This window comes from Acanthochromis polyacanthus, chromosome 18, assembly GCF_021347895.1.
Source record: "Acanthochromis polyacanthus isolate Apoly-LR-REF ecotype Palm Island chromosome 18, KAUST_Apoly_ChrSc, whole genome shotgun sequence".
Classification (NCBI taxonomy): Eukaryota; Metazoa; Chordata; class Actinopteri; family Pomacentridae; genus Acanthochromis; species Acanthochromis polyacanthus.
In genome coordinates, this window is record NC_067130.1 from 21,743,621 (window position 1) to 21,763,555 (window position 19,935).

Consider the following 19,935-nt stretch of genomic DNA (forward strand, 5'->3'; position numbering starts at 1 on the left):
TAATGCAGGTTGAAGGCTTCATTTTTTATCCGCAGAAGCGACATTCATCTTTTATGTACACTGTATGCAAAATACATATAAAATATATTCATTTAAAAGAAATGTAAAAGAATAAACAAGAAAAGCACCCAGACTGTTGTACTGTCATATGATTTCCGATGGACAAAAATTTGTAGTAAGATAGCAATCATGTGATAGATACAGTGATGCCGTGCTGCTATCCCGAATGCTATGGAAAGCCTGAAAAAATCTGTGGATACAGACTGTTCAATGTCAATCGTCATGCCAAGGAACATGATGGAGTTATGTGATGATCTGCATACGTTTGTCTGTCTGTTCGTAACACTACTCAAAAACAGATCAACAGATTTGGATGAAATTTTCAGGGAAGGTCAGAAATGACACAAGGACCACTTGATTAGATTTTGGCAGTGATGTGGCTTATAGTCTGGATCCACGGATTTCTGTATCACTCATAACAGCACAGAGTCACTGTAACTATGACAACAAGCGAACACTGTGTCAGCTGCCTGCTGATGATGACATGATCCTACTAAAAATCGACCGCTGTGAACTTATTGGTACTTATCCGTCAGAAACAAAACATGGAATGAGAAGTCCTGGCAGAGTACTGCACTGTCTGACTGCTTTTCTAGAATTATCTTTTTTTACAAGGTTTTTTTTTAAATAGCCTTTTGCTGGCTTTATTAGACAGATTTGTTTAGAGGCAGACAGGGAAGTAAAGAGAAGAATGGAGGAAAGACCTGCAGCACAGAGCTGTGAGCTGGAATCGAACCTATGCCGCTGTATCAGGGACTATAGCCCTGTTAATGGGTCGCCTCCTAGAACCATCTTTCATGTACGAAAGATACGTAATAAGACATATTAGTGCAATAAAAATGTAACTGAATAAATCACTTGATTCGTGATGCGACTGGGGGACTGTAGGTCTTCGGCAGCAGGGGAATGTACTTTCTCTGGTCCTGTTCACCCTGTACACATCAGACTTTAAAAACAACTCAGAGTCCTGCTATGTGCAAAAGTTTTTGGACGACACTCCTATTGTGGGCTGTATAAGGAGTGGACAGGAGGAGGAGAACAAGAAATTGATCCAGGACTCTGCCACATGGTGTGACTCCAACCATCTGCACCTCATGCACCACCAAAACCAAGGAGATGGTGGTGGACTTTAGGAGGCCCAGGCCACACCCGGAGCCTGTAACAATCCCTGGGGACTGTGTAGAGCTTGTCAGACCTACAAATACCTGGGAGTGCAGTTGGATAATAAACTGGACTGGACTATGAACACAGATGCTCTGTGCAGGAGAGGACAGAGTTGGCTGTGCTCTCCAGAAGACTGGCATCCTTCAACATCTGCAAAAAGCTGCTGCAGATGTTCTACCAGAATGTGGTGGCGGACGCCCTCTTTTATGTGGCAGTGTGCTGTGGAGGAGGTCAGCATTAAGAAGAGGGATGCCGCATGTCTGGAAAAACTGGTGAGGAAGGCAGGCTCTGTTGTGGGCTCAGAACTGGACAGTCTGACAGCTGTGTCAGAACGATGGGCGCTAAGCAGGCTCCTGTCAATCATGGACAACCCACTGCATCCACTGCACAGCATCATCTCCATGCAGAGGAGCAGCTTCAGTGAAAGGCTGCTGTCACTGTCCTGCTTCACTGACAGACTGAGGAGATCCATCCTCCCCCGAGCCACGTGGGTCTTCAACTTCACCAGGAAGAGGGTAATGGGGCCAGGAACTGTTTCATACTGATCACTGTACACCTTAAATTAAATATCCTGCACTATACAGAACTTTAAATTTATGTTCTTTTTACTTTATTTTTGCAAGCCTTTTATCTTTCATGTGTGAACACTGATGGAACCTGTGAATTTCCCTATGGGGAGAAATAAAGTATCTATTTAATCTAATTTAATGTAATCTGATTCATATAAAGGCTAATATAACAAATGTGAAAGTAAAATGATGGAAGATCTGGTTAGTCTAGCCTGCTGTGAAAAACAACAAGATACAGAATAAATGACAAGTTCTTAAAATGACTACAATAGGAACACTTTAACAAATTGTAAAGACGGTTAACTTTTTTTAAATAAATAACCCAGGACTAATATGGTCAGTAACTGTCAAATGAAGCCAAGACAAGATCAGTCAAGTCAAGGCGAATTTGAGTCAATTCAAGGCAGCTAAATATCACACTGAGAATCTCTCTGGGCTTTGCAGAGCAGTAACAGTCACTGTTCCCTACACAGCTTCAGCTCTGTTTGAAGACAAGGAAAATATAACGTCAGCCTCCATCACATTAAAAAAAAAAAAAAATCCTGGAGTCACTGTAGGACAACGTGAAGAGACGGAAGCTTTGAGGAAAATTCTTCACATTTCTGGGAATTGTCCCTTTGTATTGCCGTGCATTATTCACACGTTTGCAAGTATCACATATAATCTTGTCTAAAATTGTGAAGGCATGTTAAGATAGGATAGAGAACCAGACATTTTTAACTCAAGGGGAAGAAAAAATAAGTTATCAAGTGAATTTCATTAAGCTACCTCAACTTGAGGACGGCTGCACAGTGGCCTAGTGGTTAGCACTTTCGCCTTGCAGCAAGAAGATCCCCGGTTCACATCCCGGGGTGGGCCTGGGATCTTTCTGCATGGAGTTTGCATGTTCTCCCTGTGTATGCGTGGGTTTTCTCTGGGTACTCCGGCTTCCTCCCACAGTCCAAAAACATGCCGAGGTTTATTGATAACTCTAAATTGCCCGTAGGCGTGAATGTGAGTGTGATTGTTTGTCTATATATGTAGCCCTGTGACAGACTGGCGACCTGTCCAGGGTGTCCCCGGCCCGCGCCCGAGTCAGCTGGGATAGGCTCCAGCACCCCCGTGACCCTAGTGAGAATAAAGTGGTGTATAGAGAATTGATGGATAAACTTGAGGACGTGGAAGAAATTTCACTTTCAATCCCACATTTTTTCATTCTACAATTTTAATGTTGAAATCATGCATATAATAGGTGGGAATAGTTCCTTATAGAGACAGCTTAAATCCACAGACAACTCAGGCAAATAAAGGTAATGTCACTGTGTTTAAATGTATCCTCACTTTCTTTTCATGCCTAACACTTTTGCACACTGCTATACATACAATCACAAAGAGTGGCGAGTTGTCCACTCAGCTGTGGAGTCGGGTTCACTGCTTCTCGGATATCCCTGCGGCCGCAGAAACCAAAGCCTGTTTAATAAAACATGAGTGTTGATTGTCCAGAGAGGCACTGCTGCAGTCATGTGATAGGGCCTCAAAAAGCCAGAAAAGATGATGCAAACACCAGACCATCACATGATCTAAGGCTCTCGAATTTGGTTAACGAGCTGTCTGAGTTGCAGCACCCATTAGGACTCACACAGGTTCAAAATACAGCAAAAAAAGAGTTCTTTGTTTGTAATGCTGCAGATCGATGCGGATTGAGTTGTCCAGGTCCAGGACAACAGCCCAGTCAGTCTATTGAGTCACCGTGGCGACAGCAGTGACAGAGCGGGTCAATGGTTAACAAAGGAACAGCTCACGAGGCTGCTGCACACAAACCATGTCAAAGCTTCAATCAGGTGGAAATAAAGACTTCTGCTCCTGCTGGTTTATCATTTGGAGTTGAAACTTCAACAGTGTTTATCTAAAATTGCATCACTGTCCACCTTTTGAAATAGAAATTTACACAGAATACTAAATGTCTAAAATAAACACAAGTCAGTGTTTGTTGTAAAGATGCAAGGGTCAATGATTGGCTTCAGGAAAAGTCTGAGATTCCTCAACAAAGAAAGTGAGAACAAATTCAGAATGTAAATGATGGATGTGACAGAATTGGTTATTCTGCTTTTCATAATAATGTATCCGGTAAATAGTGGAGTATTAAATACACATTGTACCAGTTTGGTTCACTTGATTTTTAACTTTAAGGCATTTTTAAAATGGAACTTAAAGTTTTTCAAGACTTTTCAAGACTTTCCAAGACTTGCAGATACTGTGCTGACAGAGAGAGATCTCATACATAGTGATAATTAAGCTGAATGCCCATCTTCTTACAAATCATTGTCTTTATCTTTGATGGATGTGCATATCTAGCATCACTTCAGAAAAATAATTTAAAATACATCGATGAAGTTACAAGCTTTCAGGCTGCATACATCTTTTGTTCCGAAGGCATTTTCTGTGAAATGAGCACAGCTCTGGTATCTGAATATTTCAGAGAGCTACTAAACTGTGTAATTCAGCAACAAACGTGCACTCTTGCCTAGTAAAATGTAAATGGAATGCATTTAAAAGTATATCCTTTTGCATCCTGTACATTTCAGCTTCTTAGGCGAATCTTGGGGTGAATGTTGTAAATTAGTATTTACTATAAGCACTATGATACTGGCACTGGATTGCTATTTTCAGTCTATCTTTGTGCACTGCGTTAGTCTCTATCAAATAGACCATAAATAAATACAACTAACAACATCCAGAAAAGAGACATTCTCTATATGGCCTGTGAGCTGAAATCCAGGGAAAAAGAAACAAGTTCAAAGTCCACTCCCTGCTGCTCTTTTAGCTTGTCTCAGAGCTTTCAAACAACAATAACAACATGTAATATCATTTTTATCAGCTCCGGTCTTCTTTTATCTGGTTTTCAGCAGACATTTTAGACAGATTTTAGTGAAGAAACAAAATTGAAAGTATTAAACTTTAGCAGATCTTAAAAGTGAGAGGAACATGTCAACCCATCGCCAGTGGATATTTTACTCCTGTTAGTTGGCAAACTTTGTGTTGCCAAATACTACTTCTACCTTCAACTATCCCTTTGTGTGAAGTGTACATTGTTTGTTATAAACTTCTAGTGAACGAACAGCAAAGTTCTGTGTTTGTGGTTATTTGAGTCATCATGCTGCATTTTATTGAAACTTTCAAATAATACAATATACTGTCAGCTCAGATCATGGACTGAACTGAATATGAACCAGTAATTTAAAGTCAGTATGCTGTAGACTAACAAAAATCCTTTCTTCTTTTATTCAGCAGATGCACGATCCTCAACTTTCTTTCTTCTTTCTCCTTTTCAATACCACAAAACATGCATTTTTCTATCCTCTTCCTACTTGTTGTTATCTATCCGTTGTCCAGGATGACAGTGCAGCTTGCCTATAAATCTCCTGAACCTTTGTTGTCTTTATCCGATCATTTTCATTCTTCTCCTTTTTCTCATTCTGCATGTTTTTTGTAGATAAAAAAACAACTAAATGATGCAAAACCACTTCAAACTGCTATTTCATATGTCCCTTTTCCTGTGGTTTTGTCACCTCTTTGAAGTTGGCTAGTTAGAACCAGGCGTAAAATTTATGGCTGGATGACTGTTAAACAATGAGAGGTCAAACCACAACACAATCTCCACTATTCTACAATGAAACTACTCAAAAATCTGTCTGAATCCTCACACATTTATGGTGCAATCAAAACGTTCTGGGACTGTTCATGTGCAACTATCATGAGCAGCAACTGTCACTGGTCAGGATGACATGTTACATGGTGCTATCCACACCAACAACAGAAGATTTTGTGACCACTGGTAGGTGCGTTGATTACATCATGAAATCACGATCTAGCTCAGTCAGTAGCTAGGATGATCCAACCTTTATGTGAAGGATTATTGCTTTTGACCTGAGGAGGGTCTGCATTAACCAACAAGAGTTCTTCTCACAGCAGTTGTGACAGTGAAAGAGCCACAATCTCTGAGAACTGAGAATGGGCAGAAGCATCATTAGGATGCTCACTGTGCTGTGCACACAGCACTCTATAGATTTGTCACCCTGTGACTTTGTCCACTTCTCCAAAATCCATCCATTATCTATACATCGCTTAATCCTCATTAGGATCGTGGGGAACTGGAGTCTATCCCAGCAGACTTAGGGTGAAGGCAGGAGACACCCTGGCCAGGTCACCAGTCTATCACAGGGCTACACATAGGGACAAACAATCACACTCACATTCACACCTATAGACAAATCAGTCACCAATTAACCTCAGCATGTTTTTGGACTGTGGGATGACACCAGAGTACCCAGAGAAAACTCATGCATGCACAGGAAGAACATGCAAACTCCATGCAGAAAGATCTGGGGATGTGAACCGGGAATCTTCTAGTAAGGCAAAAGTGCTAACCACCAAGCCACTGTGCAGCCCTCATGTCCTCAAAAATGAAATCATTAATTAATAAACAAACAAGAAACTTAATGCTTGCAGAATGGAATAAAACTAGTATCTTCAACAGTGATAACATTTAGCTTCATGACTTAACCATAGCCATTTCATCATAATTTTGGAGAATAACTAATAAAAATACCTCCTGAAATGCTTGAATAGATTCTTATTACAGAGTCTGAAATATAATATTTCAGTGTAAAAAAACTACCTGTAGTTTTATCCGTTTCCGTAAACCATTTGAAATTTTTCCTCAGTTAACTCCTACATTACATTTCATCAAGAAACAGAGAGTCATGTGAGCAGCTAGCAGCAGAAAAAATAAAAATTAAACATGTTGATAAAATCTGCACCTTAAATCGGCTCACCTCCCCTTTCTTAGTCAGATCTGATTGAATCCAGCCACTGTGCCACCATGTTTTTTAACCTACTGTCTTAAACATCTGTGCCAATCACAAAGCAACAAGACATATCATCAAACCAGACATCTGCAAAAATACATTATTTAAGTTAGCGTTTTAATGCATCAGTCTGACACTGTAGCAGTCATCTGTAACTCATTTTTTAAGAGGTCACATCATATTGTAATTGTTGAACAGTGTCAGAAAAAAAAAATGTGTGTGTGTGTAATACCTAATGTTGAATATTGTAGTATTCACCGATGCTTTGATTGTATTTTTGTGTGTAGGAAGGAAAAAAGGAAGAAATTAAAGATGTGTGTGTCAAAGGAAGAATGTCTGGAAAGTTAGGGGGACATCACAAAGTATAACCTGTTACTTTGGTGTGGAGATAAATCATATGATTTTTTAGGAGATGAAATGTGAAGTGCTCAAAACACAATGATGTATACGTAAGGTATTATAACTGTTAAAATATATTAGAAACATAAGAACACATAATGGTGTAACAAGCATGAAATCTGTCACAAATTGATAGGGCTAAGTCTGAACATGTCTGCACATGTCCTCTGTAAAACATGACTTAATTAGACCCTCCAGAAAAACGCGATTATGCGATCGCATGAATTCCCGCATTAATCACCAAAATGCCGCTGATTATGCGGGGGTCAATTATTTCCCAAAAGTCCACATAATCCCCGCAAAACAGCGCATAATTCCCGCAAGAATCTCACATTTCCACAAAAAAAAGAGAAATATGCGGGTCCCGCTTGATTTCACAATTTCCGCATAAAATGAGAAAACTATAACCAATATAAATGGAGTTGTGAGTTTTATGTGACGCCCGGCCTGACGTCATCAGTTCACGCATTCACACACAGACACATTAGAAGCACGAGCTGATGCGGAGCGCTGCGCCAGTGTTGCCAACTTAGCGACTTTCTCGCTAAATCTAGCGACTTTCCAAAGCGTCCTAGCGACTTTTTTTTTTGTCAAAAGCGACTAGCCACAAATCTAGCGACTTTTTCTGCCGTTTTGGAAACTGACAGGAAAACTCGGCTCATTCTGCAGTTACTGTCCTCAACAAGCAGCAGGTGCTGCTGTGAGCTTCTCCCCCTCCCAAAGCACAGGCTGTCAGTCCAGTAACCCCGCAGCAGTCCCAGTGTCTGATTAGAGGACACATCCCTCTGTGGCCAGACGACAGGTGAATCGTGCATATTTTTGCATATTTGACAACTATTCGCATACTTTGCAACTTTCCGCAATTTTCCGCATAAAATGACATAAAAACCCCGCATATTTGTTTGCATAATCAAGGATTTTAGCCCGCATAATCAATGATTTTTGCCCGCGTTTTTCTGGAGGTTCTAACTTAATGATGACCTAAAGTATGGCCTCTGTAGGGTGTAATCGAAGGGTGAAATATGATAATCTGATGTCAAGATCTGACCAATGGATGTAGAAAAGTATCATGGTGTCCGAACTGCCTATCAGAAAATACATCCTTTAGGGGTGGAAAAACGATCAACTCTCACAGCAAAAAGACGATGCACAGCTCAGTATCTGTTTTTTCTTGTGGTGTTATCACTGCTAAGAAGTGCTCCTGGATTTCCTGTTGACAATAAATAGTGCTACCCATAAATGCTGACTTCAGGTGATTTTTTGAAGATCTTTAAAGGAACTTTCTTGGACATTTTAACATGGTCAAGTCTTAGACTCTGACCCATAATTTGGGACTCAGTTTCTACATCATCACTAACCCGCATATGACCCTCATTTGAACCTACCCAGTGTTGCCAACTTGGCGACTTTCTTGCTAAATCTGGTGACTTTCCAAATTCTCCTGGTAACTTTTTTTGTCAAAAGGGACTAGCGACAAATTTAGCAACTTTTCTGTTGCTTTGGAGACTCTGACAGGAAAGCATGCATTGTTGTGCAGTTACTGTCCTCAACGAGCAGCAGGGGCTGCTGTGAGCTACTCCTCGTCCCAAAGCACTCACAAGTGGTCAGTCTAGTAACCCCACAACAGTCTCAGCTTCACTCTGTTTAGAGGAGACCCACATCACTCCGCATCCAGAATCGCGTGTGCACAAAGCCGCTGCAGTCCTGGCTTACAGAGCGGGATGCAAATAAAAAGGTTTCTTCACTGTCACACTTAAATAAATCACTGCATTTGACTCACACAGTCTCTAGTTCTAAACATATTTTGGGTGTTTTTTTTTGTCTCTCCCACAATGTTGTTCCTCTGTTCTAAAACGTCCATTAAAATTATATTCAAATAGAAAAATATGCAAATTAGGCATTGACATCATTGAGCGACTTCTAGTGACTTTTAGGACAGTCAGTAGCTACTTTCTTTACTGAGGAGTTGACAACACTGAACCTACCCAGGTTGGAAGAGGCTCGGCCCTGTGCTGCTCTGTCCTGCAGCTCCTGAGCAATTTCTAGCTGGTTCTGGTGGTACTGACGTGCCCTCTCCAGGTCCTGAGGATCATTATTACATTCATTCACATCAATTTAATGAATGAGAAAAGCTTGTTCATCAGTTAAACCCATCTTTAGATGGCTATATACCAACCTGCATGCATCTGGCAGCGTGCCCCAGACCAGCATATGCCCTCATCTCAATGGCCCTGTCGGCCTGCTCCTGTGCCAGCTCCAGCACTTTTGAGTGGTACGATATGGCCTTGTCAAAGTCCCGTTGAGAGTGGTAGGCACTGCCCAGGTTGCTGTATGCTCGCGCCTCCTCACGCCGGTTCTCCAAAGTCTACCAAAGACATCAGACAGACTCAGATATGGAGCTATTTGACATGGTGCATTTCAGTTTCTGCTAAGAACATGAGAACTTTTCCATTTTCTGTTCCCTGGTCCTCAGAGATCAGATACCACTCAAGGTATTCTTTCTGTAAAAAAAAATCTTCAAAAGTGACTTGCCTTCCAGTAATGCAAAAAAAAAAAAAAAAGGATTAAGATGACTGTTTGCATTGAAGCCCTGAAGCAGATTGTCATGTTAATCTCAGAATAAGAATTTCACTTTGAAAAGAGATGCATTCTTGCAAATGGCTGAGTAGCTAAAGACAAAATATCAAACAGATGGCTACATTTCAAGCTAAAGAGTATCAAAATGTCAAAGCAACATTATAAACTTTCATCAGTCTGAAGATATTACTTGAGGGAACATTTATTGAAATGCACATCTAATTCCACAATCAACAGATGGTCCCTTTATATGTTAGGAGAGAAAGCTCCATAAAGTGAGATGATTGCAGTTTTATGGTCACCCTCTTCATCCAATGAACAAATGTAAAGTGTGAAACGTGCAGATTTGTGTCTGTGCGGTGCCGTTATGTAACATCTGCAGGAAATACAAATGTTATATAACAGTTTACAGGCTTAACAGCCAGTGTCATTATATTTGTGGTGAAATATACAATAACACTGCAATAAAAGATACATCCACAGACTGAATGAACTTCTCTCCATAATAACCCAAAATCCAGTTATTGGATGTAACTGATGTCTATATTTTTAATATGTGACTATTTGTCAAACTGTGACATCTCCAAAAACCCATAATCCACATTACATGAAGACAATAAAACAGAATTTTCTGCTTTATATAAAAACACATAGACAGACACTATATGGTTCTTCAGCTTTGCTATCATAATCATCATTTGCTATCATTCCAGCCTGTAGATTAAGATAAGGATAGGGTAACAAATCCCACCGACAGTCCAAACCAACAACTTTTACTTTTACTTTTACCATTTCTGTGGCACTGAACACAAGTCTGCTGGTTCTTTCCTTATAAAGACATCCAAAATATTAAGTTTCATCTGAAAAAATGTGCAATACTTTCTCAGACAGTAGTATCACTAAAATGTCGTTACAAGCAGCATTGTTACTAGTTTGACAATATTTTTCAATAGTGTGGAGGTAACACCAGTGTTTGCTAAATCCAACAGCTTTTTTGTAGCAAAATTCTTTTATGGATTAAACTGTGCAGAAGGCAGCATCTACACGTTATATTTTCCTGAGCATTTCTGAAGCAACAAGCAGAGCTTCCTGCTGCAATCTGCAAGAAAACTCGGGATCTGCTCTAGGATGCACAATATACCTGTTCAGTATGGATATTGATATGCACAACAGTCACACTGCAAGAAGTGCAACATTAAGTAAGGCAAGTAACTCAAACACATCTCACTATAACTTTTTACAGCTTGATAAAAAAAAAACTCAGGTTCCTTTTTTCAATAAACAATCTGCAGGAAAAAAACTATTTATTCCAATTTATGGGTTCTTGGATTCAAAGATTTTTTAATTATTTTTTACAGGCACAGCATTTGTTTTAGTGCACAATAATCAACAACAACAATAGGCTGGAGCAGCAGAGAAACACTAAAAAGGATGATTTGGTTACAAAAAGAAACAGAAATGGAAGGTCAGTTGTTGGGAAATATTTTGGGTGCAGAAAGGATGATGTTGACCCAAAACAAGCACTGTGTTGACAATCAGCTTTTTAAAAATTAATTCAAAAAATTAAAATTACTCCTGCAAAGTCAACCCCATCATTGTAGAATGATTGGATTTCCAAATTTCAAATAGAGGTATTCAAGTCAAAAAAACCATATATTTTTTATTGCATCCTTGTATTTGTGGTATTGCGCTATATATTGCAGAAAACTAATTAAAACAATGCCTTTTTTATGTCATACATGCATCAGTCTGTAACACCACTGATATACATGGACACGCATGTGTTACCAAAAAAAAAAGCATCTCGGTACAACTGTGACATCAGCAGTCCTTACTGTAGTTTGCAAACACCAGCTAGCTGCTAGTCAGCGGCAACCTACAAGCTACCTATGCGTTTTAAATCAAACAAATAAAATAAATGTTCATAAATGAATAAATTAAGTACTTTCTGATGTAGTAAAGTACTTGCCATGTTAATGTGACTTAGCTCACTGTACTTTCCAAGTACTTTTCGCACCACTGGTAATTTCTTAGAACAACACCTGACCACTGTTGCTTTCAGCAAATGCTGCAGAGAAAATTGCTTTTATTGGGGGCCACAAGTGGTGCTTTAGTAAGTAATGTGTCAGTAGGAATGGGTCAAAAAATACTAAATCCTGTAAGTTTGATCAATATGAAGTTATGAAATCCACTGTAATCAATCAACAGATGAAAACATGATACAAAACTGCATTATATTATCAGTCTACCTTTGCAATGTCCAGGTGCTGCTCGTGGCACTGGACAGCGTTGGTGAAATCTCCCAGAGCTGTGTACACGGCGCCCATATTGCCCAGCTGGCGAGCCTCGGAGAGCTGGCACTGAGTTTGTCGCGCCAGCAGCACACACTGTTTATGGCTGGCCAGTGCGTTGGGGTAGTCACCGATAGCTGTGTATACATGGCCCAGACTGCTGAGAGCGTCAGACGCTGCCTGAAAGCACATACATAGACAATGTGCACGGGTTAGTATCCAGAGAGCTGAAAAAAAGGCGCACAACCATCCACACACAGAAACAAACTGGTTGACAAATCTGTACTAAAAAGATCTTATAAAGCTGAAGTTAAGGTGTACTAGAAATTACATTCATTCACAACTAATGTGCAACAGCAAATACTTTTTGAAGGAAATGTAACCAGAAACATGGCGATGGAGATGTTCTATATTTACATACTATATGGCTGGCTGAGACAGGCAGTGAGCACAAATGTGAACGAGGCAAATATAATAATCACCTCTCAGTCACTGTGGACTTTAATTAAGTTCTGCCAGGATCTAAACATAACTACAACAATCCTTTTGATATTGTACTGCAAGATCAGATATTTTGGTGGAAAACAAACATGTCAACAAACCAATCATATTTCTAGGGCTGAAATTTCCAGGTCAGTTAGTTCAGTTGGTTGGTCATTGGGGTAGCTGTACTTTGTCCAAATGGATGGGCAAAAAGGTTGAATGTAAACTTTGAAAACAACAGTTTGCAGCTGCCTATTTTATCAGCACGTTTAATGGCCACTATCATCACACATCCCTTTACACTTCTCCACCTTCTAGTAGGCTCAGCAGCTCATTGTCACCTTTTTGAGTGGTGCTGAAGCTGTGACTTTGCTTTTATGATGAAGAACAAAATTCTACATTTGGAGGTCAAGTTTGACCCAGCGGACTCGAGTCAAGTCCCATCTCAGACCATTATTATAGGATTATTTTTTGAATTGCTGTCACTTGCTGTTTAATGCTCAGTGCTTCCTTGTGTTTTCTGTCAATAATTGGTTTGGTTTAAGCACCAAAAGTACTAGGCTGAGTTTGGTCACCAGAAGTACTTGTTTAAGTTAAAAATCAAACTGACTTGGTGAAATTTGGACATTAAAACAACTTAAGTTATGGCACAAAGTATATCCTGACTGCTTGAATCCTTGATTCCATAACTTGCTTGGTAGAGTGGTAGGTATGTAGGTGCATATTGGTCTGCTCTGTGTATGTTCTTAAAATTTCAGTATAAAATATGAAAAATGTTTATTATGCAGGTAGAGTGCACTCAGTGCACTGTGGAACATTTAGCTCAGCTACAAATAACATGTAGATGATATTTTTCCTTGTGATAACTGGTTAAAGAGCAGGTACAATTTCAGCTCAGCAAGATTGTCTTTGATTGATTGCAGTTGTAAAGATTTCCTCATAACTCTGATACAAAATATAATCTTGTCTGTGACAATATGTTTCTTTCAAAAATATATATTCTGATGCTAATCAGTTGTATATAAATGTAATTTCTATGAGACATTGCTGGTTTAGAGATGATGAAAAAAGAGGGAGGACAAACATAAATTAGTGAATGTGACATCACCTCCTCCCATTCCAAACTAGAAATTCCCCCTGCGACACGTCTTGAAGGCTCCATAAGTAAAATCTCATCTTTCACATCCTATTTAAACTCTCTGCCACCACCACTTCTGCAGCGCTGCATCAGGTTTTATTATTCCTCTGTTATAGCACATGAGACACTTTTATGGCACTTTGAACCATCTAATGATTTCTAGCAGTGCTCGTCCTGCTAATTACAGGCTCTCCTCAGGCAGAACACCATGCAAGTCATGATGAGTGTTTCAGCTTAACTTCCCACTGCTGTTGTCTTCACATGTGCATGAAAAGAAGATTACGAACTCAAACCAACACACACACACACACAGAGGGAGAGAGGAGAGACATATCACTCCTGTGCACGCTCTCTGATTAGAGAGAGAGAACTGAGAAATAGTTCCTGCTCCTGTTTCAGTAATTTGAAACCTGCCCACTCATTTGCTAACTAATCTGCAGGTTATTGGTATTAATCAGCTTGTGTCAGTGGAGTCATGGGAAATACTGGTGAGGTCTGAGGAACTGTTTGTTTCAAATTAACCAGAAAAATAAAGATAAGTGCACCAGAGTCTGTTTGACACATCTTCTGTTAATCACTGTGTCTATATAGTAAACGTGTACACACTTAACACACTGACACAAGAATTTCTAATATATACACACAAATTTTACTTCTTTACATTGCTGAATTGCTGTTGCTTTTACAATGTTATGCGTCACAATATTGCATCTTTTTCTACTACATATTCAGTGTGGATTGCTGTATAATATTCTGTATAATGTTGGCACACTGTTTGACTAGTGTAGTCAAGTGGACACAATATTTTTTTTATCCAGTTGGTCAAAAGAGTATTCCAGGATTAAGAAAATAACTTCGATCCAAGGAAAAGTGTTTTCAACTGACTTTGTGTCTGTCAAACATCCTTAGTTAATTATCTTTTTAGATACTAATGAGAAATTATTCTAATACAAAATAACATCAACTTGTGAGTAAGTCTCAAACATCTCACAAGCACTGGCTCACAGTATATTCCTAAATGTACAATTAAGTGTTCTTGTCCAAAATCTCCATTTACACGTGGTTTAAAGAACACTCCAAGCAACTACGTGAAAGGGTTATTAAAAAGCCTAAGTCAGGGCATGGATAAAAGAAATTTCCAAAGGAGGTTAAATCCATCATTAACAAATGCAAGGAATATGGCACATCTGCAAAATCTGTCTAGAGCAGGCCGTAGTCAAAAACTGAGTCATTGTGCAATCAAGAAACTAGTCATGGTGGCCACCCAGACACCTATGACTTCCCTGAAGGAGTTACAAGCTTCAGCAGCTGAGATGGGACGGACAGTTAAAGCTTTATGGGAGAATGGCAAAAAGAAAGCCACTGTTGGAAAAAGTTAATACTAAATCTCGACCAGAGTTTGCCCAAAGGCTTGTGGGAAACTCTGAAGTCAACTGGTTGAAGGTTCTTTGATTTGATGAGACCAAAGTTGAGCTTTTTGGCTATCAGCATAGACACAATGTTTGGCAGACACAACAACATTGCACATCCCCACAAACACACCATTCCCATTGTGAAGCATGGTGGTGGCAGCATCATGATGTTGGGATGATTCTCAACATAGATCCTGGAGAGCTTGCAAAGGCAGAGGGCAAAATGAATGCAGCAAAGTATAGGGAGAACAACCTGATGCAGTCTGAAGGGAAATGTGACTTGGGAGAACATTTATTTTACAGCAATGACCCAAAGCATACAGCCAAAGCTACACAGAAAAGGTTTCAAGACAACAAAGTACATGTTCTAGAGTGACTGAGTCAGAACCCAGACCTCGATCAAATTGACATTTTATGGCTAGACTTAAAAAGGGTTGTTCACTCTTGATCCCTGTATAACCTGACGGAGCTTGAGCAACTTTGCGAAGAACAATGAGGTAAAATTCCAGTGTCCAAATGTCCTAGGCTGATTGACATCTATCAAGCCTATGACATCACGGTGTGACCAAAAGCACAGTTTTCAGAACAAAAGTTTTCAGACACCCTTAAAACTTTACACAATCTCAAATATTATCATGAAATATGTGTGGAAAAATCTTTTTCTGTGTGTTTCAAAGGGTGTGTCAGCATCAGACAGACACAAACAAATATAAATTAGATATTTTTTTGTTTATTCTTTACAAAAAACTAACAAAGCTAAATTATTAACAGTTTCAATAAGTCAGTTCTCAGCATTGTCAGTATCAATCAATCAATCAATCAATCAATCAATCAAAAACAGAGAATGTGTTCAAAACTGAAAAAAAAATAAATAAACCATCACATGATCAAATTAATATTTAGTGGTCCTGACATTTGCATGCAATAGAGCTCTAATCCTGGCTGGTATGTTCCCCACAAGCCTTTCACACTGTTGAGAAGAATTCTTGTTCCATTCTTCTTGAAGTACTGTTTTTAATTCTTCTAAATTTTTGTTTTGTTCTTGTTTTAGTCATTTTTGTCTCTGAAGAACTTTCAGATGTGCTGGCTTTATATAGACATGAAGCACAGCAACAGAAATTGTGTCTTTTAATAAAAAACGCAACCTTCATCAGTGGCTCACTGGTACCAAAATGACCCAAGACTAAAAATTTTGTATGTATTTTTATGGAACCAATCAATTTCTAGTTTTTAATGGCTTTTTCAGTATTTCTTTTTTAGTATTTTGGCTGTGAATGTACTAAAAGAAATTGCACTTGAAGACCTAAGAGTGATTCCTAATGCAGTATGTTTCCACCACTGTATATCTAGTGAATATTGACTTGAGGGGGGTGAACATAGTCACTAATCCATTAATTGATATTACTTTGTAGAAATTTGTAACTTTGACATGAAAAAGGCTTTTTCTTTGAAATTCTTGTCCAAAAAGCCAAATTAAATTGATTATTTAATGATGGAAAGCAAAAAAAAAAGAGGTAAAACTACAATGGAGGATGAATACTTTTCATAGGCACTGTAAATGTAGACTTTAAAGCAGTCCAGTCCACTTATCAAGTGGACTGGACTTCAGAGAAAAACCCTGCAGCATTGAATCTTGTCACAGAAACACTGAATCAATGTGCTGGTTGAAACAACACCTCCAACAGCCTGTACCAACAGTGTTATTGGTGATAACGACTCCAATCTGTTGAACCCAAACACATCTGTGAACACAGAGCATGATGTAATTATCAATAAACCATGTCTTGAGGTATACACTCTCACTGTACGAATAACCTCTCTCTGATGCAATCACAGTAACAGTAATTAGGTTAGAGGCCTTCGGAACACCAGCAGCAGCACACACACAAAAATTAAAGCATGAATTTGACCTTTCAGGGCAAACAATGAGGAACAGACAGGGGGAAAGAATAAGTCAGAGGCTATAATGAAATGTTTGCAAGTTTAAAGAACATGAGAGAGAGAAGGAGTAGGAGCTCTGAATTATTCAACAGGAGTTATTAGCATCAACACAAGTACTCTCTTTCTCTCTGTCCTTGTTCGAAAGGGTTTAGAGGAGTGTTCAACATGAATGACCATTCAGTTTTCAATTTATGTCTTGTCGAAATTACTTTTATATACAAGAAAACTGCAACAGCTAATGCATTTGAAGGAAACACAACTCCAACTGGATACAATTTTCAGTCAGTGTAAAGAGCAGTAACTCACAGTATTGATTTAACCCTTTGAACTCAAAAACCTGACCTGATTTGTAAACCAGTGCTTATATATTAGACCATCACCCCATGTAAAGTGTTTGCCACTGCTGCCTTAAATTAACAATATTGCTTATTACCAACAGTTTTTGTAATGATTAATCTGTCAGTATGTGTAAGTTCTTTTATCAAAATGATATCTTTAATGCTAAAATATAATTGCTGTTGTTATCCATGAATTTTCATATTTACAGTTTTACAAAAAGGAGAAAAAACAGTAAAGCACATTACTATGTTTTGATTGAGATGCCAAATCACAATTATTTGCCTGCATTCCTGAAATGAAATTTGGTTTTGTGGTTGTATGTTCCATCCATCCATTCTCTATGCACCATTTTATCCTCACTAGGGTTGCGGGGATTGCTGGAGCCTATGTCAGGTAATCGGGCAAAGGCAGGGGACACCCTGGACAGGTCGCCAGTCTGTCGCAGGGCTACATGTACAGACAAACAATCACACTCACATTCACACCTACGGACAATTTACAGTATGGTTGTATGTTAATCTTGATTAATATGTGACTTCTCAGAGAATTCCAGTGTATTGACTCAAATCCGGACATAAAAACAAAATTCCTCACTCCAGTTCAGAACGGTGAAGCGTAGGGAACTCACTGAGAAAGACAGAATCCGAATTACAGCACTTCACGATGCTGGATGGTCTTTGAGACAAACAGGGCAAGACATTAAGTGTTCTTAATGTGTGGTCAAGTATGCCTTGGACTTGATTGAGAAGACTGATACTTAGAAAATGCGCCAATGAAAATGAAAGCTAACTGAAACAGATGTCAGGCACCTCAAGATTTGAAGTACTAGAGACAGAAGGAAGACCACTGCTGATCTTCAGGCAGAGATTAATCCTTCTAGATCACAATCTGATTAAGTCTCCAGAATGACCATGAGCAGAAGTCTGAAGGAACAAGGCTGAAAGGGAAGAATAGCTGCTAAGAAGCCATTATTGAGACTTGCAAACATTCAAAAATGCCTATAATTTGCCAGGAAGCACAAACACTGGACTGTAGATTGGAAGAAGGTACTCTGGACGGAAGAGTCCAAGTTTGAACTCTGTAGTCATCATCGTTGTGTTTATGTCCACAGAAAAGCTGCAGAACATTCTGATGCTAGATGTATTGCACCCACAGTGAAACATAGCTGAGACTCCATTATGGTATGGGGTTCCTTTTGTGGAAATGGCATTGGCAAATTAGTAAAAATAGATGGTATCAAGAACAAAAAGTCTACCACAACAAATTGGTGCATCATGGAATCTCTTCAGAATTGAACCTGAGTGATGGGGGTTCATAAACCAAGAAGACAATGACCCCAAGCAATCTTCAAAGCTGTGCAGAGACGACTGAACCAAGAAAAGGGAACTGATGGACTGGCCAAGTCCAGACTTGAATCCTAATGAACAGATCTGGGGTTTACTGAATTCAAAAATAGATGGCACAAAACTTTCATCCAAAGCAAGTCTCTGGGAACAGCTGGAAACTATTTGGAACTCAATAACAAAAAGAGACTGTGGAAAAGTCCATTAAAAAAAACAATGTCAGCAAGAATGCAAGCTGTTATCAGGGCCAAAGGATGTCATACAAAATATTATGATATCTGGTTCATGTATGTGAATAAGGACTATTTAGTTGTTCCAGTTTGTTATTTGTCTAATAAACAACAATAAAATTTTAGTTTGAAAGAAGTTTTGACAGATTTCTGAAATATTTGTGTTTTCTTGTTTTGTCTAATAAATTTGTAATACATACTACTTAGATAGCACTTTCAAGACACTCAAAGATGCTTTACAAAGTAGGTAGGAACACACACACACACACACACACACACACACACACACACACACACACACACACACACACACACACACCTAATTATATAAATAGAATTCAGTGGGAAGATGAGCATATAGAAAAGAGGGATATATGAGGTGTTGGCAGTGTTGAAAATATATGAAAGATGTGTCTTTATGGATTTCTTAACTATGAAGAGTGAGGAGGATTGTCTGATACTTTTAGAAAGTGAGTTCCAGAGAGTGACGATGGAGAAAGCCTTGCCACCCCACATCCAGTATTTGCTCTGGATGGGGGTAGATAGAAGGCTAGCATCAGCAGGGCAGAGGGTGGAAGTGTGCCAGTGGGGGAGTTCAGTCCAGTAGGTTCAGTCAGTGGAGGTTCTAAAGGATGGGGGTAATGTGATCATGGGTGTGGGAGAGGGTGAGCAGGCGGGCAGAAAAATTCTGGAAGTATTGAACTTTCTTGAGTGTTTTGTACGATGTTCCGTAGAGAAGATCTGGATGCAATGAATGCGTACATGAGAGCTTCTGCAGCTGAAAGGGGGAGGGGTGGATGAAGGCAAGCAATGTTTTTGAGGTGTAAGAAGGCTGTTCTAGTGATGTGCTTGATGTGCTTGATGTGCTCGGAGGAAGAGAGGGTTTGGTCAAAGATGACGCCTAGATATCTGATGTGAGGGGAAGTGAGTACAGTGAAGTCATCGATGGTGAGGGAGAAGTTGTAGGTGGATTTGGAGAGTGATTTCGGATTGATTATGATTATTTCTGATACAGAGCTGGATGTCATCAGCAAAACAGTGAAACTGGAGTCCATGATGGCAGATTAAGGGGCCAAGGGGAGCATGTAGAGGATGAAGTGGAGGAGACCAATAATCAAAGCCTGGAAAACACCTTTGGAAAG

At 39.3% G+C, this 19,935-nt stretch overlaps 1 protein-coding gene across 1 annotated transcript in view; it reads right to left on the minus strand.

The window, feature by feature from the left end:
• The window catches only part of ttc28 (tetratricopeptide repeat domain 28), a 244,762-nt gene that overhangs the window by 53,803 nt on the left and 171,024 nt on the right, over nucleotides 1-19,935 (minus strand). The window contains 3 exon segments of the mRNA XM_051938750.1: nucleotides 9,025-9,121; nucleotides 9,216-9,404; nucleotides 11,866-12,087. Of these exon segments, the coding sequence (XP_051794710.1) occupies nucleotides 9,025-9,121; nucleotides 9,216-9,404; nucleotides 11,866-12,087 (508 nt within the window).